At 45.7% G+C, this 22,425-nt stretch overlaps 1 protein-coding gene across 5 annotated transcripts in view; it reads right to left on the reverse strand.

Moving 5' to 3' along the window:
- IFT140 (intraflagellar transport 140) overlaps window positions 1–22,425 on the reverse strand; it is a 107,660-nt gene that overhangs the window by 76,138 nt on the left and 9,097 nt on the right. For all 5 annotated transcript variants that reach the window (XM_080679083.1, XM_080679084.1, XM_080679087.1 and 2 more), the window contains exons 4-9: window positions 8,004–8,125; window positions 7,679–7,821; window positions 5,250–5,425; window positions 4,048–4,139; window positions 3,431–3,537; window positions 2,592–2,737 (exon numbers count right to left, since the gene is read on the reverse strand). In XM_080679083.1, coding sequence (XP_080535209.1) covers window positions 2,592–2,737; window positions 3,431–3,537; window positions 4,048–4,139; window positions 5,250–5,425; window positions 7,679–7,821; window positions 8,004–8,125 — 786 coding nt within the window. The remainder of the gene's footprint in view (window positions 1–2,591; window positions 2,738–3,430; window positions 3,538–4,047; window positions 4,140–5,249; window positions 5,426–7,678; window positions 7,822–8,003; window positions 8,126–22,425) is intronic.

Here is a 22,425-nt window from a genome sequence, read left to right on the forward strand (position 1 = left end):
CAGTTATTCTGTCCTAATTTGTAAAATATTTAACTTGTTAATATTTAACTTGTTAATTCATTTTTATACATGGCCTGAGAGGAGGATCTGAAAGTAATTTCCCAAAATTGCTAAAGGGTATCCCTACACTATTTACTACGTAAGTTTTTCCTTTCCAGATTCGTATGGAATTAAGGACATTTTAACTTAAGAGATTTACATAGAGCAGATCTTTTTTTAAAAATATATTTTTATTGATTTCAGAGAGGAAGGGAGAGGGAGATAGAAACATCAATGATGAGAGATGTCTGCAGGCTGATGCTCTATCCACTGAGCCAAACCAGTTAGGGCAGTGGTCGGCAAACTCATTAGTCAACAGAGCCAAATATCAACAGTACAACGATTGAAATTTCTTTTGAGAGCTGAAAACCGACTTCTGCGCATGGGCCACGAAGTTTCAATCACACTGTACGTGCACACCCGCACGTGGTATTTTGTGGAAGAGCCACACTCAAGGGGCCAAAGAGTCGCATGTGGCTGGCGAGCCGCAGTTTGCCGACCACTGAGCTAGGGCTACATAGAGCAGATCTTAGAGACAACTTCCAGGACGGCAGGGTGAAGAGCCCAGAGGACATACAGGCATAAATGGCAAAAATTTTTTAAAAATCTAATTCTCTGGAAATTGGGCATAAAGCAAATGAATACGCATTTATCCAAGAGAGTCTCTAGCCCAACCAGAGTGGCTCCGTTGGTTGAGTGTCATCCTGTGCACCAAAAGGAGGTTGCTGGTTTGATTCCCGGTCAGGGCACACACCTAGGTTGCAGGTTTGATTCCTGGTCTCTCTCTCTCTCTCTCATTGAAAAAGAAAAAAAAAAAAAAAAGAATGTTTACTAATTCTGGTAAGAACAGTACAGTCTGTGACATCTGAGCCACTCTGCTCCCCTCCTCCTGTCCTCCAGCTCAGCATGACTGAAGCCCCACTTGAGTGGATAAGACAGGGCTCCCTCTCCTCCAGTTCCCAGATGAGGGCTACAGCATGTCCCTGGTAGAGGCTAACCACCAGCATTTCTTGTCCCCTGGGCTCTGTGTTGTAGAAGCTAATTCCAGGTGAGTAGGTCAGAGAGGTGGGGGCTCTCTCCTTCTACCGGCCCCTGCTCACGGGCATGGTAGTCTGCGAAGACTGGGTCCCCACACCTGGCCCCTGCTTGCTCACAGGGTAAAGCCTCCATGCTGGGAAAGGCAATCCGAGAAGACCAGAGGCTACTGTGCCCGGCTCCATGCTCATACAGCAGGGTGTCTTTTGAGAGTAGCTATCCCCACTCCCAACCTCTGGAGAACTAAGATTTTTCCCCAAGGTAGAGGCTGTCCACAATATTGACACGATATTTAAACTAAAATGTTTAGCTCACAACAAAAAAATCAAGTGCCATGCAAAACAGAAGACTATAACTCACACACAAGAAAAAAATGCAGGCAACAGAAACTGGCCCCAGAGGGCCCAGGTGTTGCACTTAAAGACTCTAAAGTAGCCATTATAAATATATTCAAAGAACTAAAAGAAATCAGGCTTAAAGAAGGGAAGGTGAGATTCAATGTCTCACCAAACAGAGACTATCAATAAAGAGACTGAAATGATCAAAAAAGAAGCAAATGCCCAGTAGAAATTAAAACATATGTCAACACAAAAACTTGTACATAAATGTTCACAGCAGCATTATTAATAACAGTCCAAAAGTAGAAACAACCCAAATGTCCGTCACTGGGTGAAAAGGATAACAAGGTATGGTCTATTCAGACAGTGGACTATTACTCAGCCATAAAAAGGAATGAAATACTGACACATGCTACAGTATGATGAACCTAGAAAATGTAATGCTCAGTGAAAGAATCTCAGATCCATGCATATTGTGTGGGATTCCACTGAAGTGTCCAGAATAGGCAAATCCACAGAGACAGAAGGTAGATTAGTGGTTGCATAGGGCTAGGGCCGTGGTCGGCAAACTGCGGCTCGTGAGCCACATGCGGCTCTTTGGCCCCTTGAGTGTGGCTCTTCCACAAAATACCACAGCCTGGGTGAGTCTATTCTGAAGAAGTGGCATTAGAAGAAGTTTAAGTTTAAAAAATTTGGCTCTCAAAAGAAATTTCAATCGCCGTACTGTTGATATTTGGCTCTGTTGACTAATGCGTTTGCCGACCACTGGGTTAGGGGAAGGGGAAATGGGCAGTGACTGCTAATGGGTATGATATTTGATGATGAAACTGTTCTAAAATGTATTGTGATGATTGACAAACTCTGTGAATGTACTAAAAACCACCTGGTATGTTATGTATCCCAATAAAGCTGTTTTAACAGAGAGAGAGAGAGAGAGAGAGAGAGAGATAGATAGATAGATAGATAGATAGATAGATGATAAAGAGATGGGTAGAGAAAGTAAATATAGATTACTACAGATCCACAATCCCTTTTCTGCAATTCTGAACTCCAAAAGGCTTTCATTTTTATATAGTCTTTTAAACTGAATAACTTACAATGATAGGTACACAGTTAATTACTTCCTTCACTTTTGTAGGGCACAAAATGAGTGCATCTGATGCCCTGGTAGAGTTGTACCTTTATCTGCGTGATGTTCCCTTCGAGCTCAGTAGGGGTTTGAAGGGTCCACATGTCTTTGCCCTCCACTCCCCAGCTGCTATGGGGGCCTGGCACTTTTTTCCACATGGCTACTCGCCCTTTATCAGTGCCCGCTGCCAGAAGACCTACAGGTAAAAACCGAGTTCACAGTCATTGACTTGAAAAGGGATTAGAACAGCAACAAGCTCCCTTCTCTGACCACCCTCTCTGAAATGTCAGTCCGTCAGCCCTCTACACAGCAGCTCTCCAGCCCTCACCTGCTGTATCTTCCTTCGCAGGAACTGGTGACTACCTGGCGATACAGTGAGTGCATGTGCGCATGTGATTGGTGGGGGTATTGATGCTCGTTCTTCTTTTTCCCCATCAGAGCAGAGGCCTATCTGCCTGCCAACCTGCGTCTTCAATGCCAGAACAGCACTTAGCACTCAGCAGGCACGAAATAAATGCCACTGTGGCTATCTCCTATCCTGTCTTCTCTGTGTGTACAATTATACACATACATACATACATACATTTACATACACGTATGTATATATATTTCTAAAGTTTCCCACATGGTCTTTTTCTTGGGGTTTGGGAGAGATTGGAGATCAACTGCAGACAACCAGGTTGGTCACTTTTGAACAAACTCTTGACCTTCTTGTGGGATAAAAAGCTTTACTGTTACTTTCTCATACTTGACTGATTTTACTCAAATGACTTGACATAGTTATAACCGAGTTGCCAGTCTTTACAGAGCCACCATCATCATTTGCAGCCAAAGAGCAAAGCAAGAGGTTGGTTCTCTTTCTCCCTTATACCAGCCCGAGAAATCTCACCTTTGATTTTACAGTAAGAAACACAGTTTATGTTCTCTCCTTTTTCAAAACCGAACTTCTCCTCTGGACTCAGTACGTAATTCTCTCCTCCTTCTAAATCCCAGAATCTACAAGGGAAGGAACAATGCTCACTAAGGAGACTGCCAGTGCACTGCCCTCAGCTCTGAGGGGCTTGTCCAACTTGCTGAGCGAGCGGTAAAAATCAGGAAGAAGTCATGGCCCTTTGGACTGTGCTATGACAAGCAGGCCATCATTACATTTAAGATCTGTTTTGTACCCTGTTCATCATCAAAGGGAGCAGCTATTAATAAAACACGGTCCATGTGTGACACCAGGTCACAATGAGAACAAAAGAACTGCAACCACACGCCCCCAGAACCGCCAGTATTGTGTGGAACTATAGCAGCGAGAAGCAGGAGCTCACAAAAACCAGGCAGAGGGACTCCACGGGCAGACAGGACAGTCCCACCCTGGCGTGGGGGCAGGGATGCCTAGGTCTCCAATGTACTCTGCTCTTTGATCTCGGGGCTATTACCTGGGTGTGTCCAATTTGTGAAAATTCATCACAATTTGAGACTGACTTTTCATCCCACAATCACCGGAGCGTCAAGTCTCACCTGAGGGCTGCTTCCCCGATGGCGGTCACCAGAAGGCTGCCTTCAATCAAAGCGATGTCTGCCTGGTGACCCATTTTCCCACTCAGCTTTACCTGATTAAGGAAAAATAACCCGAAATAAGCATATCCTTTTGCTGAGACTGTGTCCCTGCCTGTGAGCCTGGACTCTCTGGTCTGCAGTGACTTCCTGGAGACTCACCAATAATGGAAGTGCGAGGTGAATATGAACACTTGGAGAGGCACACCTAGCTTTCCAGGATGCATAGCCAAAGCTGACAGCTACTCTTGCACACTAAGTGGTTAATAACAGTGGCTGCCGGTGCACGGCACATAGCCCATTTCCAGAGTGACCACCAAGCTGAGCCAAGGTCAGGAACCGCCGTGCCCTCCAAGGCAAGCATCACACCTGTTTTGCAGTGGCTCAGGGGGGTGGGGGATTTGAACCCAGGTCCATGTGATTCAGTGACCATGTTTTCAACTGCTGTGCTAGAAGATACATAAATGATCAAATACTGACTTATAAAAAATCAATCCATTCCATAATCTATGAGTATCTTTAGGGGAAGTTCAGAGTTCTCCAAAGAACATGGAGTCCTCTGGTATAAACCAAGAAACTAGCAGGAGGGCAGCAATGAGCAGCACCTGACAGGACAGGGGTGTCCTCCTGGCGCTGAGGGCCTGGGGCTGATGCCACGAGGCACCTTCAAGGACGTCAAGGGATGTCTCAGTAACCACAGTGAAACACCTGCTGAGGGATGTACATTCCTCAGGTGAACAATGTGCCCGTGTGCCCAGGGGCAGCTGGGAGAGACGCACGTGGGGGGAAATCCCCAAGGTTCTCAGTGGTAAGTGAGCCCCTCTAGGCCTTGTCTGCACAACCAGAAAGCAAGGTGATGCCCCTCCCCACAATTACATGGTGGAGGCTGAACGGGCTGCTGCCAAGTAAGCGGTCATTCTCACACCCGGGTCTGTAGGCTGCGGTGAAGCAATCATGGAGGGCTCAGCCTGACTCACCTTGTCTATCCACTGACGCCAGAAAAATCTCCTTCACTCTCAGTTCCCCTCACCTGAACGGAAGGTCGTATAACACATCATGGTACTAAACAGCTCTGTGAGTGGCCGTGAAACAGATTTGCTAAGGAATTGGAAAGGGTGATTAATCAGGTCAGGAGAAGCCAGCCTGAGCCCTGCCCCTCTGCCCACCTTCATCACTTCTTCTGCTTTGCCCTCAGGAGTCACCGAGTACAGGGACAGCAGCAGGTTCTCCGTGACCACCACCAGCGCCTCCCTCTTCTCCAGGTAGAAGAGTGTTCGGATGGAGCTGTCTGTGGACGCCAACTGAGTGGTCTTGCCTTTCTCGTCCACGTAGTGCACTGTCCCTGAGGGCAAAGGGGACCGTCACCAGCAGCCATTTCTATGTACTTAGGGAGAAGTACATCTTCATTATAAAAATTTGCAAAGAAAATATTTCAAAAACATCTGCATATGACCTCACAGGCTGCCATCTCTGAAATAAGTTCAGCCTTGACTCCTGATGCCTCTGCCATCACTACTTCCACCAAACTAACCTCGGAGGATCCAAACTTTCACAGTGGTGACCGCCTGACTCCGCAGCCTCGAAATGCTTTGTTCATCCTGGTCCCCTAACATGTGGTGCTCACCTGTCACCCACACACTGAGGCCCTAGGTTGTGACCTGCCCTACCCCTAGGTCTGTCCCCTCCGTCCCGGGCATGGTTGGTTGGCTGTTTTGCCCTAAGCCTGGAACCCCTCCTTCTCCTCCCACCCTGAGCATGCCAGTCCCTTGCCCACCTCCTGGGTTCTCTCCCAGCTTCTGAGCTTGGCAGGTGGAACCTCCTGCGAGTTCTCCGGGATCCAATTCATTGCTGCTGCTCTCTGGAGCCTCCTCACCCGGTCTCCCCTCATCTTATTACTAATAGATAACTTGTTTCTTATTAAACTGAAAAGTTCAACATTCTCTAGAGGCTAATTGCAACAATAATGAGCATCTACTCAGCACATATTTGTGGCAGGCTAGATGATAAGCACTGACATGGGTATTAACTCCACTAATGTTTCCGGCGAGCTCTCCCAGCAGGTACTCTTACTATCACTGTCTCCGTTTTATACACTAGGACAGTGGTCGGCAAACTCATTAGTCAACAGAGCCAAATATCAACAGTACAACGATTGAAATTTCTTTTGAGAGCCAAATTTTTTAAACTTAAACTTCTTCTAACGCCACTTCTTCAAAATAGACTCGCCCAGGCCATGGTATTTTGTGGAAGAGCCACACTCAAGGGGCCAAAGAGCCACATGTGGCTCGCGAGCTGCAGTTTGCCGACCACGGCACTAGGAAGCTGAGGCACACAGATATGAGATAATCTGCCTTAGAAGCCCAAGTTACTTAGTGGAAGGAAGAGCTGACACCCACTGCACAACCCTCTTCCAGTCACCAACATCTCTCCCTTCATGCATCTCTTTCCACACCATCTTTTCAACTCTTCCTAAGAGGCCCCTGCACTAGCATCTCCCTTCCCTGCACCCCCATCGCACTGTGCCCAGTCCATGTCCCTTCTGTGACCTCCCTGAATTCCCTCAGTGCTGTCTCTTTATCCCCTAAATGTAAGGTATCTTAAAAGCCCCAGCCCCTGCCGAAACCGGTTTGGCTCAGTGGATAGAGCGTCGGCCTGCGGACTGAAGGGTCCCGGGTTCGATTCTGGTCAAGGGAATGTACCTTGGTTGCGGGCACATCCCCAGTGGGAGGTGTGCAGGAGGCAGCTGATCGATGTTTCTCTCTCATCGATGTTTCTGGCTCTCTATCCCTCTCCCTTCCTCTCTGTAAAATATCAATAAAATATATTAAAAAAAAAAGAAAAAAGCCCCAGCCCCTTCCAGCTCTCATCCGCTCTCTTCTTCCGGTCGTGCTGCCACAGCCTCCTCGAACTTCACCGCCTTGTGCAAGCCTCATTTCCTTGGCCTCTTTCTCACAGCAGACACACACTTGTGAACGTCTCATGTGAACATAAAGACTCTAGTTTTCTCTTAACTTCACATTGCATTTATCAGCTGTCACTGGGGCAGCCTGTCTCACTATTTACACTAAGGAGGAGTTGTGTTCAAATCACTTAATGTGGGTCCCACTCATGAAGGCTGGCTGGTGACTGCAGGCTGGAAACAACACCCACCCATCCTGCCTGGCCCATGTGGCTCAGTGGTTGAGTGTCAACCCATGAACCAGGAGGTCACGGTTTGATTCCTGGTCAGGGCATGTGCCCAAGTTTTGGGCTCAATCCCCAGTAGGGGGCGTGCAGGAGGCAGCAGACCAATGATTCTCTCTCATTGATGTTTCTATCTCTCTGTCCTTCTTCCTTCCTCTCTGAAATCAATAAAAATACGTTTTTGAAAACCCTTCAAATACAAATAAAGCTCAGTTTGTCTCTAATCAGAACCAAATGAAGCCATTCTTTGAATTCTGGATAAATAACTGCAAAAAGCTGGCTAATGCATCACTCTAAGATTGGCACACATACAGCCTATTTTATGCAGAAACACCATCTATTTGTTTTATATCCTTATCAGACACCCTTAAAAAGGCTTCAGTGTCCTAGAATCCCAAACTAAGCTTCTTACCATCCATCAAGCTGACAAAGAATGACAGTCCCTCTTGAGATCCCATTTTCAAGAAACTTCCAAAGCCACTTTTCCTCCAGTTAAACATATCCAGGGCTTTCTCATCACCGCTCACAGCTGCCTTTGCCAACTGAACGAGGTCCCTGAAAGCAAATACGACCCAGAAAGTCAGGGTTCCTTGTTATTCCTCATAGGAAGATGCTGTCACTACAGATGCTGAGAGCAGCTCATTGCTATGATCCCTCCGGTGTGTCAGGAGGAGTCATATCTCTGCCCACCCCCCAAAAGATATAAACTCAAGGCCACTCTGTAAGCTCATACTCACTCGCCAGGAGGGGGGAGCCGGAAGATGCAGTGAGTCAGGTGTTTTCTGTATTCATGTTTCAGCAGGGGTGTCCCTTGTACTCGGCCCCTTTGATCCAACCTCCATACGAGCAGGACACCAAGCTGGAAAACCCATCATGCGGAGGAAACGCATTCTTACTGAGTGACTGGTGGAAGGCAAGAGTGACACTGTGCAATAGGACACATGCTTATTTCTCTCTCTCCTTTTTTAAACAAAACTTCATGTGCACCGTGACAAATACAAACAATTCAAGTGTTCAGTGAAGAAACCAGAAACTTTTCCATGTACCCCCTCCATCCGTACTCCCTGGAGATAACAACTATCACATTTTTAGTTGTTAAAACAAACTTTTAAGTTTAGAATAGATTCAGATTTGTGGAACAGTTGTGAAAACAGTTCCAATAAATTTCATACCCCCACCTAATTTCTCCTATTATTAGATCTTACATTAGTGTGGTACAGTCCTCAGATTAATAAGCCAATATTGATACATTGTATTAACCAAAGCCTTATTCAATTTCTTTAGTTCCTCCCTAATGTCCTCTTCCAGTCCCAGGATCCCAGTAGGACCACGTGATGTTTGGTCTCCTTAGGCTCCTCTGGGATGAGACCATATTTCAGACTTCTGTTTTTGATGATCTTGACAGTTTTGAGGTCTATTAAGGGATGGTGTGGAATGTCCCTCTAATGAGATTAGTCGATTTTTCTCGTTGTTGACTGGGGTTGTAGGTTTGGGGAGAAGACCACAGATATAAAGTGTTCCTCTCAGCACATCGGGTCATGTGTCCATGCCATCAACATGACTTGTCTCTGTGACACTGACCCGGATCTTCTGGCTGAGGTCACGTTTGTCAGGTGTCTCCACTGTGCAGGTCTTCCCCCCCACCCCCTCCATCCTGTACTGTTTGGGTTATAATCTAATACTATTTTATTTATTTTGTTGCTCCAATTCTTCCAGCTTCGGGCCATTGGGAGCTCTGTCGGCTCGCTCTGTGAGCACTTCCTTACTTCTTGGCACTACAGATTCTCTAAGCTGACTGTCCTGCTCCAGTCCTAGAATCAGCCATCAAGGAGCCCTGGTTCCCTATGTTGAAGGAACCAATAGAAACCAGGATCTGGGTGCTAGGTGTATTGTATGTTCAATTTAAACACCATCAAAGTCTCAAATCAACAGCATAGATAAGTGTGAGAGAAGTTCAAGGCAGCAGGGAGGAGACAGCTGCATTGGAACTGGTCTAGGAGGCTCCTCGACCAGGGATGAGAGCTAAGTCTTGCACCTGGCAGTATTTCCATCTGAATCTATCTGCAAAGCACCTTTGTTTTGATGCCCAGACATTCCTCAAGGCATGTTTCCTGTTCAAGATCAGTGGATGTTTTAGCAAACAGTACACTCTTCCTCCCACCCTGCTTTCAATCAGCATTGATTCCAACATCCCCACATGCTGGGTAAATCACTTTATTGTACATAGAAATATGATTTTCCAATAAGGTTGACTTTAAAAGCAAATTATACAGTAAATCTCTAAGAAAAGTTATGGAAGATTGAAAATAGTATGTAACAAATATATATTCATATATATTATGAATAGTATATATTATCATACTAATTCTTGACTTTGCCAGCTTTATGAAGAATAAATGCATTATTGGTTCCTTTGGTTTCACTTGCATAGTGAAAAAGGCATGGCTAGGAAATGAAAATGTTTCCTTCCCCAGTGGCCCAGCCTCCCCGCTAGAGAACCACACTGTGGAATGCTGTGTGTCTGATGGTGTATGATGCATACATAACACTTGTAGAGAAGTCCCTTTGCTCTGCCCTTCAAGTGCAATCATCTAGTACTTATATTTAACATAACAATGGACTTTATAGAGATTTTCATTAGCACATACAAGCTTCTAACTGGCAATTCAATCTGGTACCTGAATACAATGAGGACATACTTAGCATGTCCAGACTTCCAGACTGTTGTTTTGAGGAAGTTGTTCAGAGTCCCTGTACCCCGGGAGCAGTGATTTCATGTGTGATTGCACACCCCTCGTTTTGACAAAAGGATAGATGTAGCCCACCACAATCACGAGTTCAACTTCCACTGACTCCCGAGGAGGCAATGACTCAAACGTGCTTTGTGTCAGGTTCTGGCTGGAAATGCAACACAAGGTGGAGATTTAGAGGTGAACTCTGAGATGTCCTGTTTCCTTTGTGGCAGCCTGGCTCCTCATGCCAATTCTAAGTGTTTTTTGCACCTCTCACTACTCCTGCAGGGCAATTCTTTGTGTTCAGAGCTTTTTCTTCATTGTATTCCTTCTGAGTTAGAATTACTTCATTCACCGTAATTTTTATTTTATTTTATTTTTTATTTCAAAGAGGAAAGGAGAGGGAGAGAGAGATAGAAACATCAATGATGAGAGAGAGTCATTTATTGGTAGCCTCCTGCATGCCCTCACTGAGAATCAAGCCTGAAAACGAGGCATGTGCCCTGACCAGTAATGGAACCGTGACCTCCTGATTCATAGGTTGATGCTCAACCACTGAGCCACACTGGCTGGGCTCATCTATACTAATAAAAGGGTAATATGCTAATTAGACCAGGAGACCTTCCCGACGTCCTTCCGGACAAAGCTATAGTGGTGGGGCCGAGGCAAAGGCGGTTAGGGGCGATCAGGCCAGGAGGGAAGGGCAGTTGGGGGTGACCAGGCTGGCAGGTGGGGCAGTTCGGGGCAAGCAGGCCGGCGGGGGGAGGGCACTTTGGGGCGATCAGGCAGGCAGGGGGCAGGCAGTTGGGGGTGATCAGGCTGGCAAGGGGGGGCAGTTGGGGGCGAGAAGGTCAGTGAGGGGGGCAGTTGGGGGCAAGCAGGCAAGCAGGCAGAGTGCTTAGGGGCGATCAGGCAGGCAGGCAGGTGAGCAGTTAGGAGCCAGCAGTCCCAGATTGCGAGAGGGATGTCTGACTGCTGGTTTAGGCCCAATCGGCAGTGGGACATCCCCCAAGGAGTCCCAGATTGGAGAAGGTGCAGGCCAGGCTGAGGGACCCCCCCCTCCCGTGCACCGGGCCACTAGTTTACTATAATTTTATACAGTAAGGCTCTAAAGAAGAGTTACCCCCCCCCAAAAAAAAAGAAAAGTTACCCCAAAGATGAGAAATTAGTCCTATTTGTGAAGAGCAAGAGTTGAATATATTAAGGAACTGATGTGAAATTAATAGTGTTCTAGATTCGATTGTTGTCGACATACTGTCACTTCAAAGAACATGTCATCCTGCTAGGTTCTCTAATAGTTTATGATGACAATAGGAACTGACTTGCCCTTTGTCGTGTGTAGATTTACTGGATCCTACATTTGGCTCAGTGAAAGCATACAGGGAAATAATACCTGGCCCACAAGACATTCTCTCCATTTCTTTACGGATGGAACTGCTAATAGACATTTCACAGATCTGCCCAGTGTCCCTTTCCTAGGGACCTCCCCACCTCCCTGGCCACTGCTGACTACTGTACATGTGGGCACTTGGCCTGAGCTGAATTTGGGCCAGAGGAGGAGAGACAGGTGTTCTCTGGGTGGGAACTGAAACGAGAGCAGGTGATTTCATTTGTTTTCATCAGCTAGAGATTCTGCCTCATGGATAGAATGGGTCAGAGAGAGATAACTTCAGCAGGACAGTACACAAAAAGGTACAGAGCTGCCGAAACCGGTTTGGCTCAGTGGATAGAGTGTCAGCCTGCGGACTGAAAGGTCCCAGGTTCGATTCCGGTCAAGGGCATGTACCTTGGTTGCGGGCACGTCCCCAATAGGGGGTGTGCAGGAGGCAGCTGATCGATGTTTCTCTCTCATCAATGTTTCTAACTCTCTATCCCTCTCCCTTCCTCTCTGTAAAAAATCAATAAAATATATTAAAAAAAAAAAAAAAAAAGGTACAGAGCTGGCAGACAGCTGTGTCTGTCTGCACCTCACTCTTGGTTCTAGACAGTCATGAAGTCGGGTATGTTCCCATCCCTGGAGACCCTGGCCTCAGATTAAGTGCACCTTCTTGCTTCAGCTAGTCTGAGTTGGTTTCACTGGTAACCAACCTACCTAAAGCAGGGTCTTTGGTGGAAGAGCCAAGAAGACCCTAAGCCAAGCCTGTGCACTCAGTGGTGCAGCATTCCAAGTGCTTATACATTTGTTATTAATTATTTTCCTGCTTGAGCCATTCATTCATTTATTTTTGGTTAATCCTCACCCAAGCATATATTTTCCATTGACTTTTAGAGAGGGGGGACAGAGAGGAAGAGAGAAACATCGATGTGAGAGAGACACATCAATTGGTTGCCTCCTGCACATGCACCAACCGGGACTGGGGATCGAACCTGCAACACAGGTACATGCTCTTGACTGGGAATCGAACCTGAGACCCTTCAGTACTTGGGCCAACACCAGCTGGGGTGAGCCCATTATTAAATTAAGACCAGCATAATCTAGATTTTCTTAGAAGGATTAGGTATTTCTGCTCTTAAATATTTTGACTCATAGAACTTGGTCAGCAAACATATGAGTTTAGTTCCATGCCTAAGTTAATCTATTTTGTTAGTGTTGTTTTTTTTTAATATAGACAAAATGAGAATAATGCAATTCAATCATCTTGAAATATTTTATTCCTACGGGAATTTGCAGAGCATTCCACAGCAGGGAGGTAGGAAAGGTCACCAAGGGAATCAGAATCTGGGGACAGCCATGTCTTTAGGTGGGAATTGAATAGAAAAATCAAGAAAAAAGGAAGAAGCTAATAGAAGAATGAGCAAGTGATATGACCAGAAATGGAAATGTCAATGGCTCTTGTAAGTGATGCTGATCCTCAATAGCAAGAGAAATGAAAACTAGAACATGACTGAGATGCCGCTTCTCTAGGCAAAATTCTGAATTCGGATACAACACTCTGTGAGAAAGCACATGCTAGTGTGTTGGTGTGAACTGATACAAGCCCCATGGAGGGAGGTTTAGGAACATCCACCAAACCACAGGCGCACATGCCCTAAGGCTCTGCCACCCCACTTCCAGGAATTTCTCTGAACTTCCACATGTGTGAAATAACAAAAGCATGAGGTTAGCCACTGTGTCACTGTCTGTTTAGCAAAACTGGAAGCCACTGAAATGTTTATCAACAGTGGCTGGTGAAGCAAATCATAGTACATTCATATCATGAAGAACAGGTTAAAAGAAAAGAAGGAAGTTTGCTGTTTACTGAAATGGAGAGATCTGCAAGACACAATGGAAAATGAAAAACACAAGAGACAGAAGAGAAGCACGTTATCACTTATGTGAAAGAAAAGGAGAATAAGGAGACAAGATCCTTTGTGTGATATCTACAACCAAAAATATTTAATCTAAAGCAACAAGCAAACAAATCTAAACTGAGGGATATTCTACACAATAACTAGTCTGAACTCCTAAAAAGGTTGATTCTTGTTCTTAGGGGTTTGATGGCAAAGTAGTTAGGGCTGAATGAAGTATGATGTCTTTGACAAACTCTCAAATAATCACGGGGGGTAAATATATATATATATATATATATATATACTAGAGGCCCGTTGCACGAAGAGATTCGTGCAATAGGCCTTCCTTCCCTTGGCTTCCAGCACCCAGGACCTAGGCCTTCAGCTAGAGTCTGCCGCCTTCTTCTCTGCAGACTCCAGCCACAGTCTGCCGTCTTCGCTGCAGACTCAGGCCGGAGTCTGACGTCTTTGTCTTCGCTGCAGCCAGAGTGCCGCTCCTGTAGATCCCTTCGCCCTCCCCACCCCCCCGCCCTTCCTCTAATAGCAGGCATCCTGCCCCGCACGGCCACTCTGCGCCTGGAGCAGCTGGGCGGCCGCCATCTTTGTTCTTCTATTTTACATATTACCTCCTGATTGGCTGGTGGGCATAGCAGAATGATGGTCAATTTGCATGTTTCTCTTTTATTAGTGTAGATCAGCCGTGGGCAAACTAGGGCCTGCGGGCCGGATCCGGCTGTTCAATCCAGTTCTCTTGCTCTCCCCTCCGCTCCTTTACTTTGAATTTATATTAGTTCACACAAACACTCCATCCATGCTTTTGTTCCGGCCCTCCGGTCCAGTTTAAGAACCCATTGTGGCCCTCGAGTCAAAAAGTTTGCCCACCCCTGGTGTAGATACTAGAGGCCTGGTGCACAAATTCATGCAGGGTGGGGAGGAAGCAGGGGCCACAGGCAGTTGGCTGGCCCCACCCCCTGGTCAAACTCCCAGTTGAGGGGATAATTTGCATATTAGCCTTTTATTATATACTAGAGGCCCGGTGCACAAAATTCGTGCATGGGGGGATGGGGTCCCCTCAGCCCAGCCTGCACCCTCTCCAATCCAGAACCCCTTGGGGGATGTCCAACTGCCGGTTTCGGGATAGGGCCGAAACCGGCAGTTGGACATCCCTCTCACAATCCAGGACCACTGGCTCCTAACTGCTCACCTGCCTGCCTGCCTGATCGACCCTAACTGCCCCCCCTGCCAGCCTGATCACCCTTAACTGCCTCTGCCTGCCAGCCTGATCACCCCTAACTGCCCCCCTGCCGGCCTGGTTGCCCCTCCTGCCCCCTCTGCCGGCCTGGTCAACCCTCACTGCCCACCCACCGCCAGCCTGGTCGCCCCCAACTGCCCCCCCTGCCGGCCTGGTTGCCTGCCCCTCACTGCCCCCCTCTGCCGGCCTAGTCACCCCTCACTGTCCCTCTCTGCTGGCCTGGTCGCCCCTGATTGCCCCCCTTGCCGGCCTGGTCGCCCCACGCAGCCTACTGGTCAGTCGTTTGGTGGTCCCTCGCTAACCCTCTGCTGGCCTGGTCACCCCACGCAGCCTGCTGGTCAGTCGTTTGGTGGTCCCTCGCTAACTCCCCTGCTGGTCTGGTCGCCCCATGCAGTCTGTTCGTCAGTCATTTGGTCATCCCTTGCTAACCCCCCTGCCAGCCTTGTTGCCCCACACAGCCTGCTGTTCAATTGTTACTGTGAGGGCATCGTGACCAATTTGCATATTACCCATTTATTAGTAAAGATAGAGAGAGAGAGAGAGAGAGAGAGAGAGAGAGAGAGAGAGAGAGAGAGAAAGAGAGGAAGCAGATGTGTCAAAATGTTAATAATTAGTGAATTTATGTACTAGTAAAGGGTATATGGGTGTTCCTTGTACTATTTTTTCAACTCCTCTAAAGATTTGAAATTTTGCACAATTGGAAGTTGGGGAAAGAATGCATTTTTATGTGCCTGTGTGTACCTGAAGAAACTCTGGAGAGACTTTAAGAAGCTATGGATGCCAGAGAGTAGAGGGGGGGAAAGTGATGTGCATGGGCGGAGAGGCTTTTCTTTTATTTATTTATTTATTGTTTGTTTGTTTGTTGTTCTTTTCTCTTTTTTTTTATTAAGGTATTATATGTGTACATATCTTACCATTGTCCCCCCCCACCCCACTCCCATACATGCCCTCACCCCGCAATGTTTTGCATCCATTGGTTATTCTTATATGTATGCATATAAGTCCTTCGGTTGATCTCTTATTTCCCCCACCTCTCCCTAACCTTCCCGCTGTAATTTGACAGTTTGTTTCATGCTTTACTACCTCTGTATCTATCTTTTTGTTCATCAGTTTATAATGTTTTTTATTATCCACAAATGAGATCATGTGGTATTTTTCTTTCATTGACTGGCTTATTTCACATAGCATAATGTTCTCCAATTCCATCCAGGTTGCTACAAATGGTAAGAATTCCTTCTTTTTTATGGCAGCATAGTATTCCATTGTGTATATGTACCATAGTTTTCTGATCCAGTCATCTGATGACAGGCACCTAGGCTGTTTCCAAATCTTAGCTATTGTAAATTGTGCTGCTATGAACATAGGGGTGCATATATCCTTTCTGATTGGTGTTTCTAGTTGCTTAGGATATATTCCTAGGAGTGGGATTACTGGGTCAAATGGGAGTTCCATTTTCAGTTTTTTGAGGAAACTCCATACTGTTCTCCACAGTGGCTGCACCAGTCTGCATTCCCACCAGCAGTGCACGAGGGTTCCTTTTTCTCCGCATCCACACCAACACTTGTCGTTTGTTGATTTGTTGATGATAGCCATTCTAACAGGTGTGAGATGGTATCGCATTGTCATTTTGATTTGCATCTCTCAGATAATTAGTGACTTTGAGCATGTTTTCATGTGTCTCTTGGCCTTCCGTCTTCTTTCGAAAAGATTCTATTTAGGTCCGTTGCCCATTTTTTTATTGGATCATTTATCTTCCTTCTATTAAGTTGTATAAGCTGCCTGTAGATGTTGGAAATTAAACATTTATCAGTGATAACATTTGCAAATATGTTCTCCCATACAGTGGGGTTTCTTGTTGTTTTATTGATGGTCTCCTTTGCTGTGCAAAAGCTTTTTATTTTGATGTAGTCCCATTTGTTTATTTTCTCTTTGCCTTCCATTGTCCTAGGGGCAGTATCAGTGAAGAAGTTCTTTCGGCATATGTCTGAGATTTTGCTGCCTGTGGATTCCTCTAGTATTTTTATGGTTTCCCGTCTTATGTTTAAGTCCTGTATCCATTTTGAGTTTATTTTTGTGTATGGTGTAAGTTGGTGGTCTAGTTTCATTTTTTTGCATGTATCTGTCCAATTTTCCCAACACCATTTATTGAAGAGACCATCTTGACTCCATCGTATGTTCATGCCTCCTTTTTGTCAAATATTAATTGCGCATAGTGGTTTGGGTCGATATCTGGGTTCTCTATTCTATTCCATTGATCTATATGTCTGTTCTTGTGCCACTACCAGGCTGTTTTGAGAACAGTGGCTTTGTAATACAGCTTGAAATCTGGTATTGAGATCCCTTTCTGGTATTGAGTCTCTCTTTCTGTAAGTTCACTATTGGTGTATAGAAATGCCATAGATTTCTTGGCGTTAATTTTGTATCCTGCTACATTGCTGAATTCATTTATTAAGTCTGTTAGTTTTTCAGTTATTAAGTCTGGAGTCTTTCAGTTTTTTTATGTACAATATCATGTCATCTGCAAATAAGGACAGCTTTACTTCTTCTTTTCCAATTTGGATGCCTTTTATTTCTTCTTCTTGTCTAATTGCAATGGCTAATACTTCCAGTACTATGTCAAACAGGAGTGGTGAGAGTGGGCATCCCTGTCTTGTTCCTGTTCTTAGGGGAAATGGTTTTATTTTTTGCCCGTTGAGTATGATGTTACCTGTGGGTTTATCATATATAGCCTTTATTATGCAGAGGTATGATCCTTCTATTCCCACCTTTTTGAGAGTTTTTGTCAAGAAAGGGTGTTGGATTTTGTCAAATGCTTTTTCTGCATCAATTGATATGACTATGTGATTTTTATCTCTCAATTTGTTTATGTGATGTATCACGTTTATTGATTTGCGGATATTGTACCATCCTTGCATTCCTGGGATAAATCCTACTTGGTCATGGTGTATGGTCTTTCTGATGTACTGCTGGATCCGATTTGCTAGAATTTTGTTGAGGATTTTGGCACCTACATTCATGAAGGATATTGTCCTGTAATTCTCTTTCATTGTGTTGTCTTTATCTGGTTTTGGTATTAGGGTGATGCTGGCTTCATAGAAGGAACATGGAAGTGTTCCTTCCTCTTGAATTTTTTGGAATAGTCTGAGGAGGATACGTTTTAGTTCTTCCTTGAATGTTTGGTAAAACTCTCCTGTGAAGCCGTCTGGCCCCAGGCTTTTGTTTGCCAGAAGCTTTTTGATGATTGCAACAATTTCTTCTATAGTTACTGGCATATTGAGTTGTTTAGATTCTTCCTGATTGAGTTTTGGAAGGTTATATTTTTCTAGGAATATGTCCATTTCCTCCAGGTTGTCCAGTTTGTTGGAATAGAGTTGTTCATAGTATTTTTAAAAAATCCTTTGTATTTCGGCAGGATCTATTGTTATTTCACCTCTTTCATTTCTGATTTTGTTTATTTGGGTCCTCTCTCTTTGCTTCTTGGTGAGCCTGGCTAGAGGTTCATCAATCTTGTATATCCTTTCAAAGAACCAGCTCTTGGTTTTGTTGATCTTTTCTATTGTTTCTTTGGACTCTATGTCATTTATCTCTGCTCTGATCTTTATTATTTCCTTCCTTCCGCTTACACTGGGCTTTTCTTGTTGCTCTTTTTCTAACTCTTTGAGTTGTATGGTTAGGTAATTTATTACCATTGTTTCTTGTTTTTTGCAGTATGCTTGTAGAGCTATGAACTTCCCTCTCAAGACTGCTTTCGCTGTGTCCCATAGATTTTGGATTGTTGTGTTTTCATTGTCATTTGTTGCCATGATTTTTTTTATTTCTTCCTTGATCTCTCTGGTAACCCAGTCATTGTTTAATAGCATGCTGTTTAGTCTCCATGTGTTTGATTACTTTGGATTGCTTTTATTGTAGTTGATTTCCAGTTTTATGCCACTGTGGTCTGAGAAGATGCTTGATATGATTTCTATCTTCTTGAATTTGAAGAGACTTTGCCTATGTCTCAACATATGGTCTATCTTTGAAAATGACCCATGTGCACTTGAGAAGAATGTATATTCTGTGGCTTTGGGGTGAAATGTTCTGAAGATGCCAAGTAATTCCATCTGGTCTAGTGAGTCATTTAGGATTGATGTTTCTTTGCTGATTTTTTGTTTAGAGGATTTGTCCAATGGTGATAGTAGGGTATTAAAGTCTCCTACTATGATTGTATTGCTGTCAATCTCTCCTTTGATATCCTCCAGGAGTTTTTCATGTATTTGGGTGCTCCTGTATTGGGTGCATATATGTTTACCAGAGTTATTTCTTCTTGTTGGCTTGCTCCCTTTGGTATTATGAAGTGGCCTTCCTTATCTCTTGTTATGTCCTTCACTTTGAGATCTAATTTGTCAGATATAAGTATTGCTACCCCAGCTTTTTTTTTCATTTCCATTCGCCTGGAAAACCTTTTTCCATCCCTTCACCCTCAGTCTGTGTGCGTCATTTTTTCTGAGGTGGGTTTCTTGTAGATAGCAGATATATGGGTCTTGTTTTCTTATCCAATCTGTTACCCTATTTCTTTTGATTGGTGCATTTAATCCATTTACATTTAAAGTTATTATTGATAGGTACTTATTTGTCGCCATTTTTATTCTTTACCCCTGTGTTCCTTCTTCGCTTTCTAGTTCTTTTTTTTACAGCAGACCCTTTAGCATTACTTGCATTGCTGGTTTGGTGGTAATAAATTCCCTTAGTCCTTTTTTGTCTGTGAAGCTCCTGATTTCACCTTCAATTTTGATTGATAGCCTTGCTGGGTACAGTATTCTTGGATTCAGACCCTTCCTTTGCATGACTTTGTATATTTCATTCCATTCCCTTCTGGCCTGATGAGTTTCTGTTGAGAAATCAGTTGCTAGTCTGATGGGGGTTCCTTTGTATGTAACTTTCTGTCTCTCTCTTGCCGCTTTTAAGATTCTTACTTTGTCGTTGGTGTTTGCCAATCCTTCTAATAAGAGTAATATGCAAATTAACCCTCACTCCGCTACACCCACAAGCCACACCCACCAGCCACGCCCACCAGCCAATCAGAGCGAATATGCAAATAAACCCAACCAAGATGGCTACGGCCACAGAGAGCAGGAGGGAGGCTTGGGTTTCCCTGGCAATGGAGGAAGCCAAGCTTTCTGCCTGCCCTTGCCAGCTTAGGCCTCCACTCAAGGCTACAAAATTTCAATGATAGAAGATACATAAACCCAAACAGAAATGGCGGCAGCCATGGAGCTGGAAAGAGCAGGAGGCTAGAGTTGCCCCCGGTGATGGAGGAAGCCAAGCTTTCCGCACACCCTTGCCGGCCCAGGCCTCCGCTTAAGGCTACAAAGTTTCAATGATAGAAGGTACATAAACCCAAACAGAAATGGCAGCAGCCACAGAGCTGGAAAGAGCAGGAGGCTAGGGTTGCCCTGGGCGATGGAGGAAGCCAAGCTTTCCGCACACCCTGGCCGGCCCAGGCCTCCACTTAAAGCTACAAAGTTTCAATTACATAAATAAAAAAAAAATGGCTGCTGCCACTGAGCAAGCAGAAGTCTTGGCTCCGCTCCAGGCTACAAAGTTTCAATTGTAGAAGATAAATATACCCCAGATACCAGGGCCTCCGCTTGGGTCACCAGGGGGCGTGGCCGGCCTGCAAACCACCACAGGCCCCTCGCCCAGGCCGCCCCACACCCCAAGGGAACCCCCACCCTGATCCGGGACACCCTTCAGGGCAAACCAGCTGGCCCCCACCCGTGCACCAGGCCTCTATCCTAGCTAATAAAAGAGTAATATGCAGATTGACCATCACTCCAACACACAAGATGGCTGCCCCCATGTGGTCAAAGATCCTGCCCCCATGTGGACATAAGATGGCCACCACAAGATGGCCAGTGGGGGAGGGCAGTTGGGAGGGACCAGGCCTGCAAGGGAGGGCAGTTGGGGGCGATCAAGCCTGCAGGGGAGGGCAGTTAGGGGTGACCAAGCCGGCAGGGGAGAGCAGTTGGGGGCGACCAGGCCTGCAGGGAAAGGCAATTAGGAGGGACCCAGGCCTGCAGGGGAGAGCAGTTAGGGGTGACCAGGCTTGCAGGGGAGGGCAATTAGGGGTGACCAGGCTGGCAGGTGAGGGCAGTTAGGGGTGACCAGGCTGGCAGGGGAGCAGTTAGGCATCAATCAGGCTGGCAGAGGATTGGTTAGGGGGTGAAAAGGCTGGCAGGCAGAAGCGGTTAGGAGCAATCAGGAAGGTATGCAGGCGAGCAGTTGGGAGCCAGCAGTCCTGGATTGTGAGAGGGATGTCCAACTGCCCGTTTAGGCCCGATCCCCTCGAGGGGTCCCAGATTGGAGAGGGTGCAGGCTGGGCTGAGGGACACACACACCCCCGTGCACGAATTTCATGCACCCGGCCTCTAGTTTAATTATAATGTGCCTTGCATCGGTCTTTTGGGGTTCATTTTGCTTGGGACTCTGTGAGCTTCTTGGATTTGTGTGGGGTTTTTTCTTCCCTATATTAGGGAAGTTTTCTGTCATTATTTCTTCAAACAGGTTTTCTATTCCTTGCTCAGTTCCCTTTCCTTCTGGAACCCCTATTATGTGGTTGTTTTGTTTCGTGTTGTCCCAAGTTCCCTTAGGCTCTCCTTCTGCTTTTTAATTTTTTTTTCTAGAATCTGCTCTACTTGGGTATTCTTTCCCATCTTGTCTTCTAGCTCACTGATGCAGTCCTCTGCTTCTTCTAGTCTACTCTTGATGCTTTCTATTGAGTTCTTTACAGCAGCGATGTCATTTTTCATTTCCTCTTGGTTCTTACTCATATTGTCAAATTTGTGTTCCATTCTTTTCAGCCACCTTATGACCATTTCTCTGAATTCTTTCTCTGGAAGGTTGCTTGCCTCCATTTCGTTTACTTCCTTTTCTGGTGATCCCTGCTTTTCTTTCATATGTGGGCTGTTTCTTTGTCTCCCCATGGTCTCTCTTCTCCGGATGTCTGGTTATGTAGTTCTCTCTCTCCTTATCCCAGGCGAAATCTGACCTTTCTGTGGCCGAGTGTAGAGCTCCTCTGAATCTGCGTGTTTGCGCCAATTGGGGACCGGTGTTCTGGGGCTCGCAGCTGTTTGGTGGGTGCCGCAGTTGTAGATTTTCAGGCTTCCGATAAGTTCCACTTTCCCTTTCAAGATGGCGCGGTCTCCGCGTCTGAGCCCGTAGCTCTGGGAGGGGACTCAGCCGCAGTGGGGGCTGCCTGGTCAGGGGAACCCCGTCTAGCAGTCCCCCACCTTCTCCTGGAGTTTATCTGTCCCTTAACTTGCCAACAAACACTCCTCGTGCGACCCTCTGCTGTTCTTTCTTTCTGCTCTGGGACAAGGCTCAGAACACGTCTGTCTATTCCACCGCCGTTTTGTACCCCCCTCTTTCTTTCTTTTTTTTTTTTTTAAGTTTATTTTTTCTTATTGTTTTTTAGTCCTTGTCCAAGGATATTTTTCCATTGATTATAGAGAAAGTGGAAGAGACAGGGAAAGAAAGAAACATCCATGTGAGAGAAACACATGGATTGGTTCTTCCTGCCTGCACCCCGACCAGGGCCCAGGCCAGGGAGGAGCCTGCAACCACGGTATGTGCCCTTGACCAGAATCGAATCCAGGTCCCTTCGGTCCTCAGGCTGACGCTCTATGCAATGAGCCAAACTGGCTAGGGCTGGATAGGCTTTTCAAAGTACATACCATTTCATGGCTTTTGAAATTTGAGACATGTAAATGTACTACCTGAAACATGTGGTAAATGAACACACTGCAAAATTGCTGCTGTACATTTGGGAATCAAATTGAGTCTAGACCAGGGTTTCTCAACCTGGACACTGTTGGTCTTTTGTGTGGGATCTGTCCTGTGCATCGTAGGATGGTGAGCAATCTCTCT

The sequence above is a fragment of the Plecotus auritus genome, assembly GCF_963455305.1.
Source record: "Plecotus auritus genome assembly, chromosome: 7".
Lineage (NCBI taxonomy): Eukaryota > Metazoa > Chordata > Mammalia > Chiroptera > Vespertilionidae > Plecotus > Plecotus auritus.